The sequence below is a fragment of the Amblyomma americanum genome, chromosome 2, assembly GCF_052857255.1.
Source record: "Amblyomma americanum isolate KBUSLIRL-KWMA chromosome 2, ASM5285725v1, whole genome shotgun sequence".
Lineage (NCBI taxonomy): Eukaryota > Metazoa > Arthropoda > Arachnida > Ixodida > Ixodidae > Amblyomma > Amblyomma americanum.
In genome coordinates, this window is record NC_135498.1 from 66,408,221 (window position 1) to 66,430,555 (window position 22,335).

At 49.6% G+C, this 22,335-nt stretch overlaps 1 protein-coding gene and 3 non-coding genes across 4 annotated transcripts in view; 1 reads left to right on the forward strand and 3 right to left on the reverse strand.

The window, feature by feature from the left end:
• LOC144119731 (calsyntenin-1-like) overlaps positions 1-21,314 on the reverse strand; it is a 47,371-nt gene extending 26,057 nt beyond the window's left edge. Inside the window, exon 1 of the mRNA XM_077652281.1 lies at positions 21,130-21,314. Coding sequence (XP_077508407.1) covers positions 21,130-21,314 — 185 coding nt within the window. The remainder of the gene's footprint in view (positions 1-21,129) is intronic.
• Positions 10,376-10,448, reverse strand: TRNAK-CUU (transfer RNA lysine (anticodon CUU)). Its single transcript has one exon. It is a non-coding gene; the product is annotated as a tRNA-Lys (tRNA).
• Positions 12,840-12,930, reverse strand: TRNAY-GUA (transfer RNA tyrosine (anticodon GUA)). The gene is given in 2 exon segments: positions 12,840-12,875; positions 12,894-12,930. It is a non-coding gene; the product is annotated as a tRNA-Tyr (tRNA).
• On the forward strand, positions 14,458-14,548 carry TRNAY-GUA (transfer RNA tyrosine (anticodon GUA)). Its single transcript is given in 2 exon segments — positions 14,458-14,494; positions 14,513-14,548. It is a non-coding gene; the product is annotated as a tRNA-Tyr (tRNA).
• Positions 21,315-22,335: the final 1,021 nt, after the last annotated feature.

The following is a 22,335-nucleotide window of genomic DNA, read 5'->3' on the forward strand; positions in this document are numbered from 1 at the left end:
GCCCGGTTCGGGTGTCCACCGAGATATGTGAGACAGGCGTCCTTTCTTTAAATTGTCCAACGGGCCGCGCGTCGCGCCGAACAGGCGATGGCGTTCCGTGTACCCCTTGGCAACGCAGCAGCACGTTGTCGCGTCTCACTCTTACAGACGAAGCTTAAGCGTCCTCCAATTTTTTCCTTCCCTTACGGGCGCGGCTCGGGTGTCGATCTCCGCGACAGGCGTCGCACCGATCGCACGTAGCGTTCCGCTGAACGCATCAAAGTGCACAGGCGTTTTATGTAGAACCCACTTTTATGACCTGCTCATGCGATGCCGCAGACGCTTTCCCGCTTGACGGGGTTCCGTCGTAGCAGCGGAGGTGTGCGGACGTGCGTCGCATGGGCTCCGCATTTTTTCGACCAACTCGGACCGCTATCCCTCATCGGGCCATCAACCACTGCTTGTATCTGATACCGCTCACGATTCTAACCACCTGGATACCAATTTCAATACGGTAGGCCCATTTTTTTTTGTTTTTATCGGACTTTTGAGGCCTCCCACATGGCCGAGCGGAGCGCAAGCGCTAGGCCTAACGTCGCTTTACGGCGCTTGCGGGCAGCAAGATTGACACCATGGCATCGACGCAGCCTAGAGTCGGTTTCCGCCACATGAGTTTGCTGAATTTCGAATCATCACTGAGCAGATTCGCCCAAATTATGCTCGAAGCTCAAGAAATGGAAGCCGACCACCTCGAGGCCACCTCCGACCTAGAGGCAGCGGACACCGGGGCTACGAAGGCGCTTTTATGCTTCACGAAGCAGCGGACCCAACAAATCATCCGAAGAGTGAGTACGATTGGACTCTCTTCCTGACCAAGCGCCAAATTAAGGCTCGAAAACGCGGTTCACGGAACGCCGCCATTTTTAAGAATGGAGCGCCCCAGGCAGGGGCAAACAATGGCAAGATGGCGCCGGCGAGTGACGTCACAACGAGCGACGCAGTTGTCGGCGCGGAAAGCGCGAGCGCGCCAAATTCAAACGGCGGGAGAGCAACGCAGCGGCCCAAAGGACGCCGCCTCTTATTATTATTAGACCGAAGGATGGATTGCCGGTGAAGGCACTGCAAGGAGCCGATGTAGTGAAAGCCATCGTCGCGGCCTGCGGAAACAAGATTAGAGGCGGCAAGGACTTTACCGTCAGATTGCGACTGGGCTCCAACATCGTAATAGCGAGCACACCAAGCGACGAGACCGCGAACTTAATTCGGGGAATCACCAGCTTGAGTTTCGGAAGACGCTCCTTTCAAGTCAACACCTACGTAGCGACACCTGAAGATTGCAAGCGTGCCGTGATCCACGAGATAGACGCCGGGACCACGGAAAAAAAAAACTGGTGGAAAACCTGACACTGCGTACCCAGGGTGTAACCATACCGGGGGCCAGAATGCTGGGGAAGTCGAAGACAACCATCATTATCTTCGACGGACCCTTCATTCTCAAGATGGTCAACTGGTGGAGAGGCCAATACAAATGCCACCTATACCGACCGACGCGGCAAGGGCGCTACAGCTGCGGACAGCAAGGCCACAGATCCGACGTATGTCCGACGCCGGATGCCAGGGCCTGCAGGCAGTGCGGAGCACAGAACCCACCGGAAGGACATCAGTGTCAGCCAAAGTGCCTGGTATGCAGAGGCGACCATGCCGCCGGATCCAGGGACTGCAAGGAGCACCTGAAGCAGTTCAAGGAGCTTCGCGGGCCGTCCTATGGCGGACGTCAAAGCCGCCAGAAGAGCCGGAGCAGGCAGCAGCAGCAGTGGAAGAGATGGCTCAGCTCAGAGGGCGAGCAGAGCCAATCTCGGAGCCAATCCAGGAACCAGAGCAAGGAGCAAAGGGGGAGTTCGCAGAGCCGTTCACGGAACCGTTCGCCGAGCCGGTCACGGACCAACGATTCCCGGTCGTCCCAAGGCATCAAGAGAGGCAGACAACAGCCGCAGCAGCAACAGAAGAAACAGAAGCCCAACAACAACAACAACGGCAAGGTGAGCTGGGGTGCAGGCCCTCCCAAATAGCTTGTTTCGCACTAGGCTAACAATAGTCGAAATAACAACATCAGTACACGCGAGACTCAGAAAAAGAAAAAAAGGCACTCAGACTGAAGGTAGAGGAGCAGGATAAAAAGATTGAAGAGCTAATGAGAGCAGTCAGGGACCTCCAATCGGGATGGTGGTGGTGAAAAGCCTTTATTTAATGAAAGAGGTGAGGCTCTTTAAAGAGCCCCGCAATGGGTGGAGTCCTTATTCCGGGACCCCATTGGTCGAAGCCGCCAGCTTAGCCCTCTTGACCAAAGCCTTTTGGGACTGAAGGTCCGAACAGCCAAGCAGGGCCGCCTCCCATTCCTCTCTGGTAGGGTTGGGGTGGGGGGAGAGAGCTGAGTTGCGCTGGCAGGCCCAAACCATGTGGTAGGTGTCAGCCACCTCCCAACAGTGTTTGCACCTGCCAGTGAACGTAGGATCGAAGTGTTTTAGTACTGCCGGGCACAGCACTGTGTTCGTGAATAATCGGAGTAGAACGCGTTCGTTTGCTTTCCCCAGTCCCTTTGCAGGGGCCGGGTAGAGGCGATGCATATCCTTATAATAGGATGTGATAGCTTTGAAGGAGAGTAAGTAGCTACCTTCAGGTTCCAGGTGCTCAGGAGCCAATGGGAATGCCCGGTGAATGAGTGCTCGGGCCGCCGCGTCTGCAGCTTCGTTTCCTGCTAGGCCCTGATGACCCGGAGTCCAAACCAGGCAGCGGGGTGTAGGATCGATATCCCGGCTGCAGTTCCTTAGTATTCGTTCAGCTAGTGAAGTTATCCAGCCAGCCTCATAATTGCGACATGCCGAACGTGAGTCTGTTATTATGTGTTTGGATTTTGAATGAGAAGCAGCTAGGGCGATGGCAACCTCTTCAGCTTGTGTTGTGCCTGGGGCTCGAAAGGAAAGCCCATCCACCTGTATTTCTTGATGTATGACCGCGGCCGTGTACCACCCCCCGTGGGTAGGCCCAGCTACATCTACGTAAAAGACACCATGTTTGTTGTCATAGTGGTGCGCTAAGGCTTCCGCCCTAGCCTGACGACGACCACTATGATCCTCCTTGTCCATCTTAGTGGGGAGGGGTCGAACTCTGACGGCGCGTCTCCAGAGTTCGGGCACTCGGACCCGCTCCTGAATGTGAAAATCATGTTGGATGTGAAGGCGGGCTAGCAAGTGCCGACCCGACTTCGTTTGGGCTAGCCTCGTGTATTGATTTGTGAGATGGGCGGGAGCCCCTTTCAGGGCATCCAGCCACAAGACCTGGCATCAGAAGCATCCGAATACTTTGTCAAGTTCATGGCAGAGATGAGACAGAAATTCAACGTTGTAGAGCAACGAATAGAGATGTAAAACACAGAAATACGCAACATGCGCAAACAAGAAAAAAAACGCAGCCGCCGCGGTCAGGTTCGAACCCGACCGCCGTGGCTGCGTTTTTATGGAGGAAAAACGCTAAAACTCCCGTGTGCTGTGCGATGTCAGTGCACGTTAAAGATCCCAATGTGGTCGAAATTATTCCGGAGCCCTCCACTACGGCATCTATTTCTTCCTTTCTTCTTTCAATTCCTCCTTTATCCCTTCCCTTGCGGCTCGGTTTAGGTGTCCAACGATATATGAGACAGATACTGCGCCATTTCCTTCGCCCCCCCAAAAAAAACAATTATTATTATTTATTATTATTAAACAAGAAAGAACACAAGGGGTCAAAGAAAAATTTGACCAGCGACGTCCAACATTAGGAACGCATTCAGGGAACTAATCATGGCCAGTCCCAATAAAGGAAGAGGCGAAAACGAAAAGCTTTAAATCTGGCAGTGGAATTGTAGAGGGTACCGAAGAAAACAGACACAATTACAACAGTACATCAACAAGCAGCTAATTCCGCCCGACGTCATTGCTCTGTAAGAGACCTGGGGCTTCACGCCAAAATTACAGGGATATACATGCCAAGAAAACGAGGAGAATGGTCGGACAGCCATTCTAATCAGCAAAACCCTTGCCGCCATAACACACGACCAGATTGCTGACACAGACATAGATCATGAGATTACCGGAATTATACCGAAAAAGAAGACGAACGGGGGAAGTACTTTTATTGTAAACGTATACAGTCCTCCAAAGCAGAAGGGCAAATTCGCGGAACTGTTCCACGGTGTGAGCAGGTTGGCTAAAAACAACGCGCTCGTAATCGTCGGAGACTTCAACGCCAAGGATCCTAGCTGTGGATACAAGACCACCGATAAAAAAGGGTACGAGAGTCAAGGAGGCGGCGGACAACATAGACTGCCAACTCCTAACGGACCCGGAGGTCCCCACCAGGATGGGGAGCAGCGTCCAGGAGGACACCAGCCCCGACCTCACCTTTGTAAGAAGAGTGAGACAGGCAGTCTGGGAAATATTCTGGAAAACCTGGGTAGTGATCATAACATCATCAAGACGCAAATCGGAATGGATCACGAAAAGCGTCGGTTAGGTACAGCAAAAATAACGGATTGGGATGCCTTTAAAGAAGCATGCGATGGACATCCGCTGGGCGGGATACTGTCAGTCGAGGAATGGGGGAACATGTTGAAGGAAAGGCAAAGGAAGTACACTAAGGAGATTGACCGCACAGAGCAAACACCCCAGGTAGACTCAAGACTGCTTAGGCTATGGGAGGCAAGACAGAGCCTGACCAAAAGGTGGAGGAGACAGAAGTTTAATAGGAAGCTAAAGCTGAATATTGCGGAAATTACGCAAAAGACATAAGACTATGCGGAACAATTGGCGAGAGAAAATTGGCAGCAATTTAGCAATTCCTTTAGTGGAACCATGAGTACTGCCCGAACGTGGAGCATACTCAAGGCACTCCTGGACCCGACTAAAACCAAGTTGGAGAACAACAAGGCCATACAGAGGCTGGTTCACCAGTTCCGGGCCCAGAGTATCAGCTCATATAAAAAGTAAGGCACAAGTGCTTCGGGGCGGCGACCCAGCAGCCTACACGGAGTGCTACAAGGGGCAAGAAAATTCTGCTCTGGACAGGCCTATAACCAAAGAGGACGTCTACGAAGCAATAAGAAATGCCGCTAGGAATACGGCTGCAAGTGCAGACAAGATAATGAACGCGCTGATTCGCAACCTCAGTGATGAGCTGGTAGTCGAACTTACTACCTCAACAAGCACTGGGCGGCGGAGACAGTACCTGAGGAGTGGAAGCATTCGGAAGTAGTGATGATTCCAAAACCGGGCAAAAAATTGCAAGTAGAAAATCTTAGACCAATCTCCCTCACGTCATGCTTAGGCAAGCTGTACGAGCGGGTGGTTACTATGAAGCTGCAAAATTATATGGAGGACAACGAGCTGTACCCCCCCCCCCCCAGCATGTTTTGGATTTCGCGCTAAATTATCGACGCAAGACGTGCTCCTCCAGCTCAAGGAGGAGGTGCTCAGGAACGTTCCGCGGAACGGCGAACACGTCATCATGGCACTGGACATTAAACGAGCCTTCGGCAATGTCAGCCACGAAGCCATCCTCACAGGAATGGATAGCCTGAACTGTGGGAGAAATGCTGAATAATCCGCCCTTGGAACTCAGGAAGGAGTTCCTCAACTTCATCAATCGAGTTTGGGAGACTGGCGATAATCCTCCGTCATGGCACGTGGCACATATAGTCCCAATACTGAAGCCTGGCAAAGACATGGCGGATCTTGCCTCGTATCGCCCTGTCATTCACCTCCTGTGTAGCTAAGTTGATGGAGAAGCTGGTAAAAGAACGCTTATCGTGGTGGCTTGAGGACAGCAAGGAACTGCCAACATGTATGACAGGATTCCGCCGAGGTCTTAGTGCCCAAGATAGCGTCTTAAACTTGGTGAGTCACATTGAACACCAGACAGCTTTCGGCCTTTCCACCTTAGCCATTTTTCTTTACGTTGCGAAAGCTAACGACAACGTGCTTCAGAGCTAAATTCTAAACAGTTCGCAAGGCATGGGCACACAGAGCCATATGTTAAGATTCGTTTACAAGTTTATAAGTGATCGCGCGGTTCGTGTACGGTTAGGGAGTACCTTAAAGGGGCCCCGAAACACATTTTCAGTGCACTGTTTTGCCTGTTGATTGCATAGATTCAATTATAGTGTAGCTATTAGCATCGGTCGTACCGCGTATACAGCGGTTTTTAATATTTTAATTAGCTCGCAAAAACAAATTCGTGGCGTTGACGGCGCCACCATACAGTGGCAGTTTTTAGCAGCGGATATAGCATCACTTAGTGCGAGCTTGATGATTGGACAAGGAGTAAATACACTGCAAATTGCGTTAATAACCTGAGATACCATTTGTCAAGTTTTTGTGCTTTATATTACATTAAAACTTGTTTTCCCTAGATAAGAGCACTGTAGAGCAAGTAAAACAAAAATACACCACTAGAGGCTCTGGCTACATTTTGCAGCGAAGGACTTTGCGCCTCTCTGTAAACATCCTACGACCTAGCACTCAACACTTATGGATACTCTCTATGTATCTGAGGGCGGCTTTGCAGAATCGATCCGATCGAGCCATTGAACTCTATAAGCTTTCGTTTCGGTTCCAAGGAAGGATGCGTTCGTTTCACATTTAGCAGGGAGTGTGCATCGTCAGATTGTGGAGGATTACCGGGCGGCGCCACGTTCCCGTCAACAGCGCGCGCTCCTTGCTCGCCGTGGCCAACCAGCGCGTTAGGAGCGACGAGCGATGGTTGGCGGTATGCAGTAGCGGTACGCGCAATGCTAAATGTGTCTGATATCTTGCGCAGGCTGTCACACCATCGCAGTATCTCGCGCTCGAGTCCGGATCCATAAGTAAGGAAACGTCACTGATCAGTGCTCCCTTCTGCGCCGTCGACGTGACGATGAAGCATCGCTGGATCAGCTGGGCGTTCACATGGTTGTAACCATGCAAACGGCGCTGCCAGCCTTGGCATGAACGAGCTACAGAGAACAGGCAACCATGGAGTGCAAACTTCCGCCACGTGCTAAGATGGGCTGTTTTGATTGGTCGCACTAGGTGTCGTCATTAGGAAAGTAAAATGGGAATGGCAAGCTGCGCGAAAATCGAGTTGAGGGCAGCATTTTGTTTGCTGGTATTTTGAAATTTCTTCATTGCATAACTCCCGTTCCTATGCATCGATTCTCGTAATTCTTCTTGAGTCAGCATCTGTGCGACATAAAGAATACATCTGAAGTGTAACCGGCATCCGTTCAAGCAGTTTTTCGCAGCCCTTTTAAAGGGGCTCTGAAACGCCTTCCGAGGAGAGCACATTAACTCACTTAATCACTGCACTGTGTTGCCATGAAAACCGGAGCCAAATAATCTTCTACACACAGCAGACGACCCAAAATCGCGCGTCAAAGTTGGCGAGCCCTTCCCGGCGACTTTTTCATGCTCGCACCCTCCTCCGTCCCCCGCAACTGCGTAGACAAGGTGAGAGGTGGCCATTGGTTAGATTCTTGCAGACGTCAGGCAGTTACCCTGGCTGCGGCCAATAAGCCGCTTATCTCCGGCGGGTCGGGAAGCTCCGCTCCCAGAGGGGGGTCGGCGAAGGAGCGCCTGCCTTCCAGCGTACAAAAAGTGACGAGAGGAGAGGGAAAGGCGCGAAGACGCTGAAATTGAAATTTTAACTACAGATAACTCAGCTTCTACAAAGCGCATTTAAAAAATCCTTGCTGGGCACTATTCGTGGAGCGGTGTGCTTCAATATCCCAGGCATGCCACAACTTTATTAGAGCCCCCTTCACAGCCCCTTTAAGCACCGAAAGGGTTCTATCACGAGGTGCGCCGCAAGGAAGTGTTCTTTCCCTCACGCTCTTTAACGTCGTAATGGCTGGCCTTCCAGATTCATTCAAAAAAAACTGCAGGCAAGTGCGTATGTCAATTTATGCTGACGACATCTGTATTTGTATTACTGGTTACCAACACAAGCGATTAGCCCTGATAGCTCGGCAGGCTCTACTTTCGGTACAAGCTTACCTTCAAGGTGTGGGATTGTCTCTATCAGTGGAAAAATCCGGCTCTGTTCTGTTTACAGGCGTTGGAAGACGACAAGTGCGGTCGCGGTCACTCCTGCATCCGTCATTTCAACCACACGCGTTTCCTGGGCGCCATTATTGACTCCCGTCTACAAAGGCGAAAAGCTGTAGATGCGATTGTTTCATCTATATCTTCGCGTCTCAATGTGATCCGTAGAATTGCACGTGAGCAATGGGAAACCATCCTACTTCAATGGTCAAACTTCATGAAGCTCTGGTGGTCAGTCGCATAATATATAAATTACCTTCAATTTCCCCCTCTGAATCACAGTTTGAACGTCTCGAAGTTATCCACAAAAAGGGCCTAAGAAGAGCCATTGGAGTTCCTCGGGCGGCTGCGAATAAGGCAATACTTCATGAGTCACTATAGAAACCTCTTAGCCTTGCGGCTTCTCAGAGACTGCTAATGCGTCTTGGCCGCCTAGGAGAGACGGTGGCTGGGCGATTCCTTCTGCAGCGGCTCTGCAAGCCATATGAGCCGAAGGCCTACAATACTCTTAGTTCTTTAGGCCTTAATGTCCGAAGGCAAAGGGAACGGTTGAAAACCCCCTGGTCTTTTCCGACCCTCGACTGTAAGGTCACAATTCCCCATGTGAGCGCAAAGCGCAGCTCTCCTTTGGCAGCAACGCGTTCGCTCGTACTTGAACATTTGGAAACAGAGTATGCCCGCCATCTTCAAATTTTCATGGATGGTTCTGTGGATAAGGTCAAACAAGCTAGCGCAGCGGCTTTTTACACTCCTTCTTTGGACTGTAAGGGGTCTGTACGTTTTACTGCTGTTGTATCCCCCACAACGGCCGAAAGTTTTGCTATTGAGGCGGCTTTACGGAAGTTGGGGTCTTGTCCGGCTCAACCTGTTGTCATCCTAACTGATTCAAAATCTGCCCTTCAGAGGTTAGAGCGCGGATTCCCTACTGATGCCTTGTCTATAAGCTCTCTGCGCTTGGTGGAGAATCTGCACAACAGAGGCTTTACTCTATATTTCCAATGGGTGCCCTCTCACATAGGAGTCAGAGGCAATGAGGTGGCAGACAGTCTCGGGCATAAACCTCTGTCAAGGAATCCATCAAAAAAGTACCTCAAGATGGAAAAAGTATCTACAGGAAAACGGTGCTCGAACATTTCAGTACCCTGTGGAGTGTGCTACACAAGCCATGTGTGACCAAGGGGCTGAGAAGATCACAGGCGACTCTACTACATCGAATTCGCACGACCTCTGCTCGCACTCCTGCCTGGCTGCATAAGACGGGCATAGCATCGTCTCCGCTTTGTACTTTATGTGGTGTGTGCGGGGATATCAAACATTATATTATGTACTGTTCAGAGTACAACGCGGAAAGGTATGTGATCGCTTCTTTCAAGAAGACAGATACCCTTCACAGTACAGTTCAGGACATTGTCTACCCGAGAGGAAACCAAACATGCAGAAGGGAGGCTGCACGCCTTCTTTTAACATTTCTGCAGAACACTGATCTTGTTTCTAAATGGTGACAGCAGGAATGGACTATGGCCTACTGTGATTGAATGTGTGCGTAGATGGTGTCTTCTGGAGTGGACTATGTTATACTGTGACTGAATATGTGTATAGATGGTGACTTCTGGAGTGGACTGTGATGTGGACTGTGTGGAGTGATTGTGGGCATAAGTGGTGACGGCGGGAGAGGAATGTGTGCTATCATAAGAGACTGTGCGCATAGCGGGGTAGATGCGACAGGTTTTAAGACATTATTAACATAGAAGGGACGCTACGGTGGAGCAATTGTCGGCAGAATAAGCAAGGCTAATCCCACCTGTAGCCTTCAACACCTAAACTCAACTCAAGGATTCATGGCTACGTCAAGGCCTCCCACGGCAGGCGTCGCATCGATCACACCTAGCGTTCCCGCTAAACGCATCAAAATGCACCGGCGTTTTATGTAGAACCCACTTTCATGACCTGCGCATGCGATGCCCGCAGAAGTGTTTGCGCTTGACTGGAGGTCAAGGTAAAATGTCAAAGGTTAAAGGTCAAAGGGCAAAAATCAAAGACCAAGGTCAAAGTCGAGACAGCCGCTGTGTGACAGCCGCTGGTGTCGCTGCATTAGCTGACATCATGTGTCGAACCTGACTACCACCAGTTATGCTCATGGTTAGGCCTCTACCTACATTCAAGTCCAAACTTGCGCCCACCGTGGCCTCCACTTACATTCAAGGTCAACCTTGCGGCCCGCTGACGGCTCGAAAAGCTGGCGCAGTGAAGCTTTTCGCTTCAAAAGATGAGAATAAAAAAAATTACGCCCAACGTGGGGCTCGAACCCACGACCCTGAGATTAAGAGTCTCATGCTCTACCGACTGAGCTAGCCGGGCGACGAGGTTGCGACTGGTCAAGTGACATATTATCAATAAGGAACAGACAAAGCAAAGAAATGTGGCTAAGAATATGACTGAATTACAGCAGTCGCCACAACAGCTGGGCTTGGAATTCACCGAGATTGAACTATATTTCATGGAAAATAACTGGATACTGCGAAGCTGAACTTTATGACATGTTGACCTGGCCTGGAATGTCTATCGGAAGTTATAACATTGGCATACAGAAAACATGCTAGCGCTGACTTATGACATAGACGAGCCCAGGCGCGTTCGCACACTCCCGGCTGGTGCGGTAACATGTCGGCCAAATCACTCCAGCTGCCTCCCAACACGAATGACGTGAACCGTCAAAACATGGCGTTTAAAAAAAGCCGCGCCCAACGTGGGGCTCGCACCCACGACCCTGAGAATGAGTCTCATGCTCTACCGACTGAGCTAGCCGGGCAACGGCCGAGGCGGCAGAGTAGCATCGGTTGGCTGCACGGTTAGGCGGCAAGTCTTTTGGAGCTTTGCCAAGAGGTGCGCAGAGTTCATTGGCCGATGTTATAGCGGCCGCCACAGAGCAGCGCTACAACTGCAACCTCGCCGAGCACACGTGTGCAGCACCTGGAGCTGTGCCAGCAGGAACCAGAAACGGAGACGCGAAGTAGTGTAGAAAACGAAGTGTCTTGTCGGTAGCTCGATGAGGCAACTAACCTGGCGCTGGCGTGCACTCCGACGTCTCGACCACACTTCGCGCTGACTTCGATTAAGACCGCGGGTGTACCGACTCGCCTGGATGAAACAAGCAGCGCTGCCGCGTCCACGTTAGCAGCCCGGAAGATTGCTTCGGGGAGAAATGTTCCTCCAGTTTGCATGCGATGTTCGTCCTAGACGAAAGATTACTCTGGTGGTTGAAGAAACAAATTATCGCGATCGATCAAGAAATCCTCTGGCACAGATGTCTCGAGAAGCATGGCCGCAACTTTCGGCGTGTCATCGAGCTAAGTGGTTCAAAGTTCAAACCTTGAAACTTTTTGAAAGGTTGGGAAAGAAATTAATTCAGGCAAAGGGAGCTTCATGTAGAAACGTCTTTGCGCATCAACTTTTCAAGGTGCAGGATGAGGCTTGATGCCACCATTTTTGCTCTCTTCTAAAGACGTTGTTCAAGTGCGTTATCCTTTGTTGAAAGCCAGTGCTAAGTCAACAAACGCTTCATTCATTCTCCCACTCATGAATCTAGGTTACCATGACTTTCTTTCTCAGCAACCACTCTGCCTCAGTGGTTATGGCACTCGGCAGCTGACCCGAAAGAGGCGGACTCGATTCCGGCTACAGCAATCGCAATTCGACTCCATCGAAATGAAGGCAGCCCGTCTACATGCGATGTCAGGGCATGATACAGAACCCCAGATGGTCGATATTATCCGCATCCCTCCACTACAGCGTCCCTCACAACCTGAGTCGCTTTGGGACGTTTAACCCCCTAAACCAAATCAAACCAAACCAAAATCAAGACATTATTTCTTTAATTTACCCAAGAAACAAACCAGACACATACTTGTTTTCGTTTCAGCTGCAAGATCGATGTACTGGGCGCTTGGTAACAAAAATGTTACATCACACGGTTACGATGACGACATCGTTGAATTTTACCAACGGCGCGTCCCTCCTTCAGATACTCCTGCTACTTGCTGTATTTCAGAAGAATTTCCTGTAGCGTTGCCGAAGATTTTGGCTCTCAGTTTACTTCAAACGCAAAGTGTTCTAGCTAAGGCGGAGTTTTCGCTTTGACACACTGACTTCTTTCCTTAACTCCCTCGCCATTAACCATGCATTTATTCACTCGGCAGCCATGAAGAAAGGCGCTTCATAAAAATGCATACTGCTACGCGGCGCAACACAACGCTCTTACCTGCATGGGTTAAGGGCAGCGCCAAGAGAGCCGCAACAGCAGTCCGTTATTTGCAAACGCCCGCTACAGCAAGACATAACAATTAGCTGACAACGTTGCACTGTGCCCTTTTCAGTTTACGATAATTTGTGCGTACGAAGCTAACCAAAGATTAAGCTTGAGCGTCCTCCAATTTTTTTCCTTAAGTTTAGTTAGCTGATAACAACGCACTGCTGTGTTAACGGCAACTTTTACGGGTGCGGAAGCCCGTGTTTTATATATGCTCTTCGTGGCTTCTACATTAATAACAACTTTGACGACGGTAAGTCGCCAGTAGTTACTTAGCAATGACAGGTTTCTGAAAAATGCCTCGAAAGTCGAAAGAAAATAGAAGACGCAGCTTTTCGTGGCTTCCATAATAATGCAATCCTTTGTAGGACAATGATCAGAATTGGTGACAGTAATAATCTAGCAGTTACACTACACTGAGCGCGGAAAGAAAAAAAAAGCACTCCGTCGAGCCGGATTCGAACCAGCGACCTATGGATGTCCGTAGTGAGAAACCTCTACAGTCCACCGCTCTACCAACTGAGCTATCGACGGGGACGAATACGGAAAGTGCGAAACCAGCTTTCTTTCCTTTGAGTGCGCCGTGTGCAGCACCTGATTCAGGATTCGCTGTACACGATTATCCGTTTACCCTTGGCAGGACAATGGCCTTTGGTGGCTTGCGCTGCAGTTTACACTTCTTGCGTTGTGCACTGGGAGCTTTTTTGTTGTCATTTTCATCTGTCTCCTATCGGATTCTTCAGCCAGTTTAGTTTGTCCTCTTCTCTTATTTTATATTCTTTAGATTTCCGCGGTCGTCATTACCCATTCAGGATGCGTTTGTCACGAGCGCATGAGAAATACAAATGGAGATTTGTAACGGGGCCGTTACTTACAGCCGTATAAGTTTCTAGAATTTCGAAAAACGAGATTGCCCCCAGCGCTGTGGCTCAATAAAATTTGGCCATATCGCGTGCCTTTTAAAAGTCGCGCATCCGTGACGCGTACGCTACAACGCCCACCAGTATACGTCACTACATGGCGCACGTGCCACGTGGTATTTAAGCAGGATCTTTAAGCAGGAAATTGCCAGAGAAAATATCTATGATAATTGTAGGGGAAGCTCTTTGTTGTTTGAGGCGAGGGCGGGAGTTTTGCGGACTAAGACATATAGAGTCAGGTACCACGAGATAGACACGTTGTGCGGTGCTTCAGGAGAGGAGTAGAAAACGGCTGAACACTTGATACTTTTCTGTCAAGGGCTTCACCTTACAGTGGAAAGCAGCTGGGCTGATCTATCCAAGGCATTGGGGTTTAAGGACATTGAAGGGAAGGTAGATTTTAAGCGGTTAGACTGATTGACTGATGTTTCTGAGAGGAAGGACGAAAAGGAAAGAGCACGGGCGTGCCTACTGGCTCAAACCGAGCCACGCTCGCTGCCGCGTGCTGAAAGTAGGAGGGGTAAAGGATAGGAGAGCAAAGAGTGAAAGAAAAGACGCGCCACGCTAATATGCCCCGGGCTGATCCCGGAGGCAGTGCGATGCCGACCCAAGCCAGAGTGCTTCAAGCCAAGCACTCCGCCATATTCCAAAAATAAGTTTAATCTCAGGTCCAAGGACCCGCTGCAGATATTAAATCCGGTATCAGGTATAAGCGGGTTAGAAGTAACCAAGCGAAGGCTATATGATTGGTGGCTAAAATCAAGACAAGAGTAAAATTTCGCAAAAGTCATGGCTAGGTGGCTTGAACCACCGCCCGATTTGAAGGGTTCAGCTCCATCCAACCATCCATCCATCCAACCATCCATCCATCCATCCATCCATCCATCCATCCATCCATCCATCCATCCATCCATCCATCCATCCATCCATCCATCCATCCATCCAACCATCCATCCATCCATCCATCCATCCATCCATCCATCCATCCATCCATCCATCCATCCATCCATCCATCCATCCATCCATCCATCCATCCATCCATCCATCCATCCATCCATCCGTCCGTCCGTCCGTCCGTCCGTCTGGATCAAGGGCTGCACACGGCACACTTGAAGAAAAGAATCCGGCGTCTCCTCCGTCCCCGTCGATAGCTCAGTTGGTAGAGCGGTGGACTGTAGAGGTCTCGTACTACGGTCATCCATAGGTCGCTGGTTCGAATCCGGCTCGACGGAGTGTTTTTTTTTTCTTCAAGTGCATACTCACTCAACTAAGCATAATTTCGTTATCATTACCACCAGCAACTGTCGCTAAGTCACTTTGCGTGCTCGGCTTTGCCACATGCAAATCTGTTCCGGCAGCAGTACACAGTTCTCGTTTTGCCGGCTCTCGAGTATCATCCTGCCATCTGGCAACTCCACTTCGCTGCTTTCGGTGTGCCCACCTTGCCAGTGTGCAGCGTCGTTCTGCCTACACGCGCTACAATCGTCCGCAAGAGGAGAGCTTACTCCCTTTTTACTCCCACATGGGCGTATTCGTGTTCACAGAGTACGGCAGAAAACCTAATGCAAGAAAACCTGCGCAGTACTTCCTGCCTGTTTTGCGCAATGTTTTTCCTCGAAATAGCCATTCACCAACTGGCCCTAAGGTCTGCGCAACCTTCTGCAGCTCGCATAATGTGCAGGCCGCCACCTTCCGCTTGCTGTGCCGACTCCACACTCCTGGGTACCTGAAATTAGTGAATTCACCACGCACGAAAAATCACACAGCAAGACAGGGCTCGTCCCGGTTGCCGCGTGCTGTTGCACTGTGGAGCCAGGTTTCCCATGAACTGACAGGAAGATTTCTGACTGAACTCCACGGCGACCTCAGAAGCCCGTGAGGCGAATTGGAGAGAAAAGAACAGGATATTGTTTCATCCCTGTCCTTTCTTGCAGACGCGATAACAGGCAGCCTAGAGCCCTCAGAGGACAGTGATGCTCGCGGTCATGCAGGAGTGGTTGGGAGCCGTAAAGAAAAACTCTCTTCAAAAATCGTGCCCTTCCGCGGCTAGAGCGGTCGAGATACACAGAGAGTCGCGCCGGAGACGACGGGCCAGGCGTTGATTCATGTATTCTGCATGCACTTCTCAACAGAGATGTTCGCATTGCTTGCGGTCGGAAGCTACTGCAGAAAACTTACCTCTTCCGTGGCATTCACGGTCGCAGTGCCATTTTACGTGTTTTTATATAGGCTCTTTTACATTCCCGTGTTGGAGGCGCCGAGCCACGAAAACTACCATTACTATGGTATAATGGCAGCGATTTGGATACTACCATTGTTAAAGAGGCCCCGAAACACATTTTCAGTGCATTGTTTTGCCCGTTGGTTGCATAGAAGGAGTTATAGTGATGCTATTTGCATCGGTCGTACCACGTATACTCCTGTTATTAATATTTTATTTAGCTCGCAAAAACAAATTCATGGCGCTGACGGTGTCATCATACAGTAGCGGTTTTTAGCATCGGATATGACATCACGGAGGGCGAGCTTTATGATTGGACACAGAGTAAATATACTGCAAACTGTGTTAATAACTAGAGATACGTTTTGTCAAGTTTTTGTTCTCTATATTACATTAACAAAACCAACTTGTTTGCCCTAGATAAAAGCACTGTAAAGCAAGTAAAACAAAAACACCTCTGGCTACTTTTTGCATCGACGGACTTTGCGCCTCTCTGTAAACATCCTACGACATAGCACTAACATTTATGGGTACTCTCTATGTATCTGAGAGCGGCTTTGCGGAGTTGATCCGATCGAGCCATTGCACCCTATAAGCGTTCGTTTCGGTCCCAAGGAATGATGCGTTCGTTCAGTTCACATTTAGCAGACAGTGCGCATCGTCCGCTTGTGGAGGATCACGGGCGGCGCCGCCAGATGGCGCCACGTTCCCTTCAACAGCGCGCGCTCCTTGCTCGCCGTGACCAACCAGCGCGCTAGGGGCGATGTTTGGCGGTAAGCAGTAGCGGTACGCGCTATGCTGAATGTGTGTGATATCTTGCGCAGGTTGTCACACCGTCGCAGTATCTCGTGCCCGAGATGGGATCCATAAGTAAGGGAACGTCACTGATCAGTGTTCTCTTCTGCGCCGTCGTGGTGACGATGGAGCATCGCTGTGTCAGCTGGACGTTCACATGGTTGTTGTAACCATGCAAACGGCGCCGCCAGCCTTGGCATGAACGAGTTACAGAGAACAGGCAACCATTGAGTGCAAACTTCCGCCACGCGCTAAGATAGGCTGTTTTGATTGGTCGCACAGTGTGTCGTCATTGGGAGAGTGAAATGGGAATGGGAAGCTGCGCGAAAATAGAGTTGAGGGCAGCATTTTGTTTGCTTGTATTTTGAAATTTCTTCATTGAATAACTCCCGCTCCTATGCATCGACTCTCGTAATTCTTTTTGAGTCAGCATCTGTGCGACATAAAGAATCCATCTGTAGTGTTACCGGCATCTGTTCAAGCGGTGTTTCGCAGCCCCTTTAAGCGAATGACATTTCATGCCTCGTGTGCCTAGTTGCGAGGAAAAGCAGCAGTAGCATTCGGTTACCGCAAGATCTCTGTGGAACCGTTTTCATCAACTACGAACCGACGCATCCACCAGCCAAGCACAGGCCCACAATTATTCGGGCGATAAAACTGGGCAGACCAATCACCAACATATGTAACCAGCCGTTTCGGCCGTTTCCGCTTTTGACACTTGGTTCATGGTACAAGACGCGTGCAATTTCGATCATAACCATGCATTCGGAACATCACGACATGCGCCTCAAAATCTGGAGCTGGCCTATATCGGTTGATTACGGCGTTCTGAAACGAAGGAGGCTACTTTTTAAGGAAAACAAACCTCTCAGAAACAGGAAAAATCCAAGAAATGAATAACAGATATGGCTGCCATCAACGTTTTCTGCCACAGGTCGTTGCAATGGCGTCAAGTGTTTTTTTTTTTTGTACAGATCTCTGAGGCTAACCCCGCCCATCTATCTTTCAGTGACCACGAGGTGCTTAATTCCTTTGACGTCAACTCCAACGTCACAAGTTTGAAATGAAGCGGTGGGAAATAAAATATTCCAATCATAACTACAACTTTCTAAGCAATAGATGCATGTCTTGCTGCCGAACAAAGGACGACAGAGCCATAAAAAGCCCAACAAAAAGAGCAAAACTCCGTTGTTAAGAGGTGACGCCGCTTTCCAATCACAAAAAAAAATGACCGAAATTCCGTTTTTCCGAAGTTCTTATGCTGTCACGAAGTTCCTTGGCTGAAATCAACCGGGAAGCACTAAAAAAAAATTGGTCCATTAACAGCAGTGGTGCATGCTATGTATCTTGAAAGGAGCGAAAAAAATGGAAGTTTTCTTTTTTTTTTAACGTCAGTATCTTAGCGGCGCCGCTACTACCGTGCTGGTTTTGGCTCGGCGGAAAGCTTGTTTCCTCGTCTTCAAATCAGGCGCCCCAGCTCGACTCCAAGTGCAGAAAGAAGCAAACATGCATAATGCTAACGCCATTAAAGCTTTGAGGTCCCTCCGCGTGACTGCCGCGCGTCAGTATTGGATTCCCCCGCGGTTGCCCCTAGCAAACAGCAGATCTATATATTCGTGAGAGCCCATGAAGCGGTGTCGATCTGCCCTAGCGCTCGGCTGGCTACGCTTATTCGATCATCTCGGATTATATTGTTTCGGCGTTGGTTTTGAGTTCGGACTTTTGCGATCACATACCGATGCTCCTTTAAAAAGAAGTACTAAACCGCGCATTATTTAGGCAGCCAGAGGCGAAAGTCGTCGACGGCCAGCGTTAAGAAGACATCCCAGCGGGCTGCTGCAAGTAAATTAATCGCGGAAGGGCGTCAGGGACGCGCAACCGAGATCTTCAGGCTCCGCTGATAGCGCGTGTGTGGAAAGTGGATTGGTCGGTGGACTCCTTAGATGTGCGGCCGAGTTCTTCGTGCGCTGTTGCTTGCACGCAACAATCGGTTACAACCAGCCGAGAAGGAATACATGCGCAGAAAGTAGCATGCAGCCAAGAAATACTGCGCCAAGGACTACAACGCTGGACACTCAGGAGCAGTAAATGTGGCGGTCAAATTTGAGTGCTTTTTCTCAATATTGTGTTGTTCTCACACAGAAAGCATGGCGCGGCAACTACAGAGCACGAGGCGAGGACAGTACAAGCACTGTCCTCGCCTCGTCCTCCGTAGTTGCCGCGCTACGCTTTCTGTGTGACGATGAACCAGCACGCCCAAACATTTATTCCCTCCTGAAGTGTTATTCTCTCTTGTTGCTCGTTTTGTGTGACCGATTTATTAGCTACTGTTTCATTTATTTTGTTGCACTCCTAGAACCGTACTGCAGGTCAAGACATTCTCCGTTTTTAATTTTTGTGAAATAAATTTCTTGTGTGAAATTTTCTTATCAGTATAGGCAACTGCTATGAAACTTTCTTCTTAGTATAGGCAACTGCATCGGCAACTGCACTGCAGAAATTGGACACTAAAAGTTTGCGTTATGCGAAAAAATAAAATCTACGCATGTCTTGCCTTGTATGTACAAAGCAATGAATTGTTGACCAGCCCTCTGTCACATTTTAACTCTGGAGGCTTTTTACAATATTGGGAGAGGAATAAATTGCGGAGAAAAAATGCGTTCTTAAGGTATACTTTTGTGAGAGCAGTCATAACTTTATTTCTCATATGCTCAAATATTATCATGCAAATCTATCAAGGAATGAAAAAAAAAATCGCTGAAAGCCGCGTGCCCCTAAACCATGTCCAGCTTTCTTGGACAAAAACTTTGAATATTGGAAGATTTTACGGTACTGTTTTAGAGCTGTTCTTCGGCTGCTTAATAAAATGTTTCTTTTAAGCTTTTTCCATCGCTCGCATCGAGCAGTTAAGACTGCCATAGAAAACCAATGGGGAACGCTTTTGACCACAGCAAACGCGTTAATAGAAAAAAAAATGCAAGACTTTCCGCAGGATATCTGCGGATATATTGATTGTCATAGTGAAATCTAACAATATATGAAAAAAAATGCGTTCATAAGCCATTTCCTGTTGAAAAATGCTTCTGTCCAGAATTGTTGGGTATACAGGGCGCTGCGTTTACCAGGCTGCTACACAGTTCCGAGACAGTCCCGCTGTAGCTTCTACTATATAAACCCATCAATACATAATAAAGTCAGCTGTTACATCTCAAATGCGGCAGTGTACCCGCATGGTACATCGAAGATGTCACATATTCCACTATATACGTATAGTGCTTTATCCGTGCCGGAATTTTGACAGCCGTCGTTTAGCGCGAGCGGCTCAGCGACACGTGCGGCACGGCTTTCGTGGCGGCTTCCAGTGCACTGCCCTGCGCTGATTACGTACGACTAAGGGCGGCATGGGCTGTGATGCTGTTCGTGCAGTTCCGTCACCCCTGCGACGCGAGCGCGTCGAACCGAAGGCACGAAAACGAAACTATACGCCTCGTGAGACGGCGCGTGGGCAGCGCTGTATAGGATGCGCTTGCACAAGTTGACTTCGAGGCTTTTGTTTTTGTCCTCCACTTTTCCGGCTGCGAAAACAGGCATCGACAGCTGCTAATATGCTATTCTACTGCCAACACATAATAAAATTAGGTGTCCCTGTGAAATGTCTAAATATCTGCTGCTTTCATCTCATCTTTAATCGCTTCCTCCACAGGTATATATAGTCCACGTGACCACCGACTATAAGCCGTACTGCTATAGTCCCTTTGGTGTGTTATGGTGCATAATCCCTCTACACACGCACTCAGAGCGTTCGGCAGGCATTTCTAAGTGGCGTCATGCCGCAACGCGTCCCACCCGATTGCAATGGTTTTAGCGGCGTCGTATACGGTGAACACGGTAAGTGCGATCGTACGGCAGATGTGCCTAGACAAACATGGCACTGGTAGCAACGGCAACACATTACCGTATTTGCCGGCTGTGCTAAAACTCTCTGATTATTGTGGTGAAAAACACTAAAGCCAGCCTCTGCTTGTAAATTCAGAGAGTATGAGAGTACCGGCAAAACTTCCTCCTTTAGAACATACTGGGTAGCCGCCGAAACGGTCGATTGTTAGGCAATTGTGTTACGGAAATTAACGGAAAACGGGGTGGCGATTTCAGCGCCATTGCGCAAATGAAAATTGATTTTGAGACAGTGGAAAAACGCAGTAGCAGTCTCATTTCTCGGTGGACAGCTCAACCACGCCGTGAGGGAAGGGTTGGAGGATGGAGTGGAAGAAATAAAAGGATAAAGGGGCAGGGCTCCGAAATAGTTTTGACTAGCTGACGTTCTTTAAGCGCGCTGATATCACACAGCACACGAGCGTTTTTTGAGTATCGCCTCCAGTGTCACGCAGACGCCGCGGCCGCGATTGTAACCGCGTACTATTGCGGTTTTTTTTTGCTCTTTTTTTTTCATTTTGAGCTGATAGTCACATCACAATTCTTAGAGTCCTCTCGCTCCGGTACAAAAATCTGTCTTCCAAAATACCAAACAGAAGTATTAAAAAGATCGAAAACCAAGAAACCAAGACAGAAACTTGGTTTTCAGCAAACGATGACGTCACGGATATTGTCACAAAACTCACTGTGTACGCGCTGATTGGCTAACATTGAGACTGCAAGTGAGAGCTTGGGTCATTTTTTTGAGCAGCCAAAAGCCAGCTCGAAATTTTGTCTTTCATCAAGCACAGAGTGAATATATGCGCTCGTGTGTCCAGTGACCTCTCACATGAAAGATTGCCCGTAGAAATCTCAATTGCTCACAGATCGCCAATCATGTATCCGACTCCGAGACAGTGAACATGGCCCGTACCAGAGTCCTTCAATGCTGCCCGTACCAACTTGGTACGCGAGGGACCCCACAGGGAGCAGTCCTCTCGCCGCTTCTCTTCAATTTGGCCATGAAGAAGCTCCCTACCGTGCTGGGTGAGGTCCCCGGTGTGCAGCATGCCCTGTACGCAGACGTCATCACCCTCTGGGCAACACACGGATGGGTTGGAGAAAACGAGGCCAACCTGCAGCAAGCGGCGGCTATTGTGGACGATTATGCACGCCTCTGCGGCCTTGAGTGCTTCCCGAGCAAATCGGAATTCGTGCACATACGTCCCACTCCAAAGCACACAACCAAATTGCCCTTTCCCTGCTTAGCGGCCCGGTACCTGAACACGAGGAAATCAGAGCATTGGGACTCTACATACACAGGAACCGCTTGCTTGACACCACGCTGGAAAAGCTCCGCAAGGTGGGGGATCAGGTGGGCCGTATGGTCCGCCGTGTATCAAACAAACGGGGGGGTTGCGATGCAAAGACACCCTGTGGCTGGCCAATGCATTCGTAAATCGTAACCGTACCTCCACCTGCGCAAATGCGATGAGAACACTCTCGAAGTGATTCTCCGCAAAATCTATAGAGAGCTCTCGACGTCCCCATTGCAACATCCAACCAACGTCTCCTCGGCCTGAGGATGACGAAGACCTTTGGGGAGCTGCGCGAGGCTCATCTCAACAATCAATGCTTGCGGTTAAGCAAAACACGCCTTCTGACCCGCCTCCGCATCAATTACACAACCCAACAGGAGAAGCGAGTATCTCTGCCCGAGGCCTGGCGCTTCACCCTGCAGGTTCGCCCCCTCCCCAATAACATGACAAAAGATGCCCATGATGGCCGCAGCATCGCGCGAGCGGAGTCCATTTCCAAGCAGTATAATGGTGCTCGACCAGCGGTATTCTACACGGACGCAGCCGGTCCACACCATGGGGGTTGGTACACGGCGGCCGTCGTCCACCAAAACACCCCAGTTCAGGGCCTCACCTTCCGTGCCCCCAACATTACATTCGCGGAGGAAGTTGCTATCGCACTTGCAGCCGCGGATCCAGCGTCCCGAGTCATAATCACCGACTCAAGGGGAGCTTGCCGCAATTTTGAACAGGGACAAATTCCAGATCGTTAAAGGGATAAATCCAGATCGTG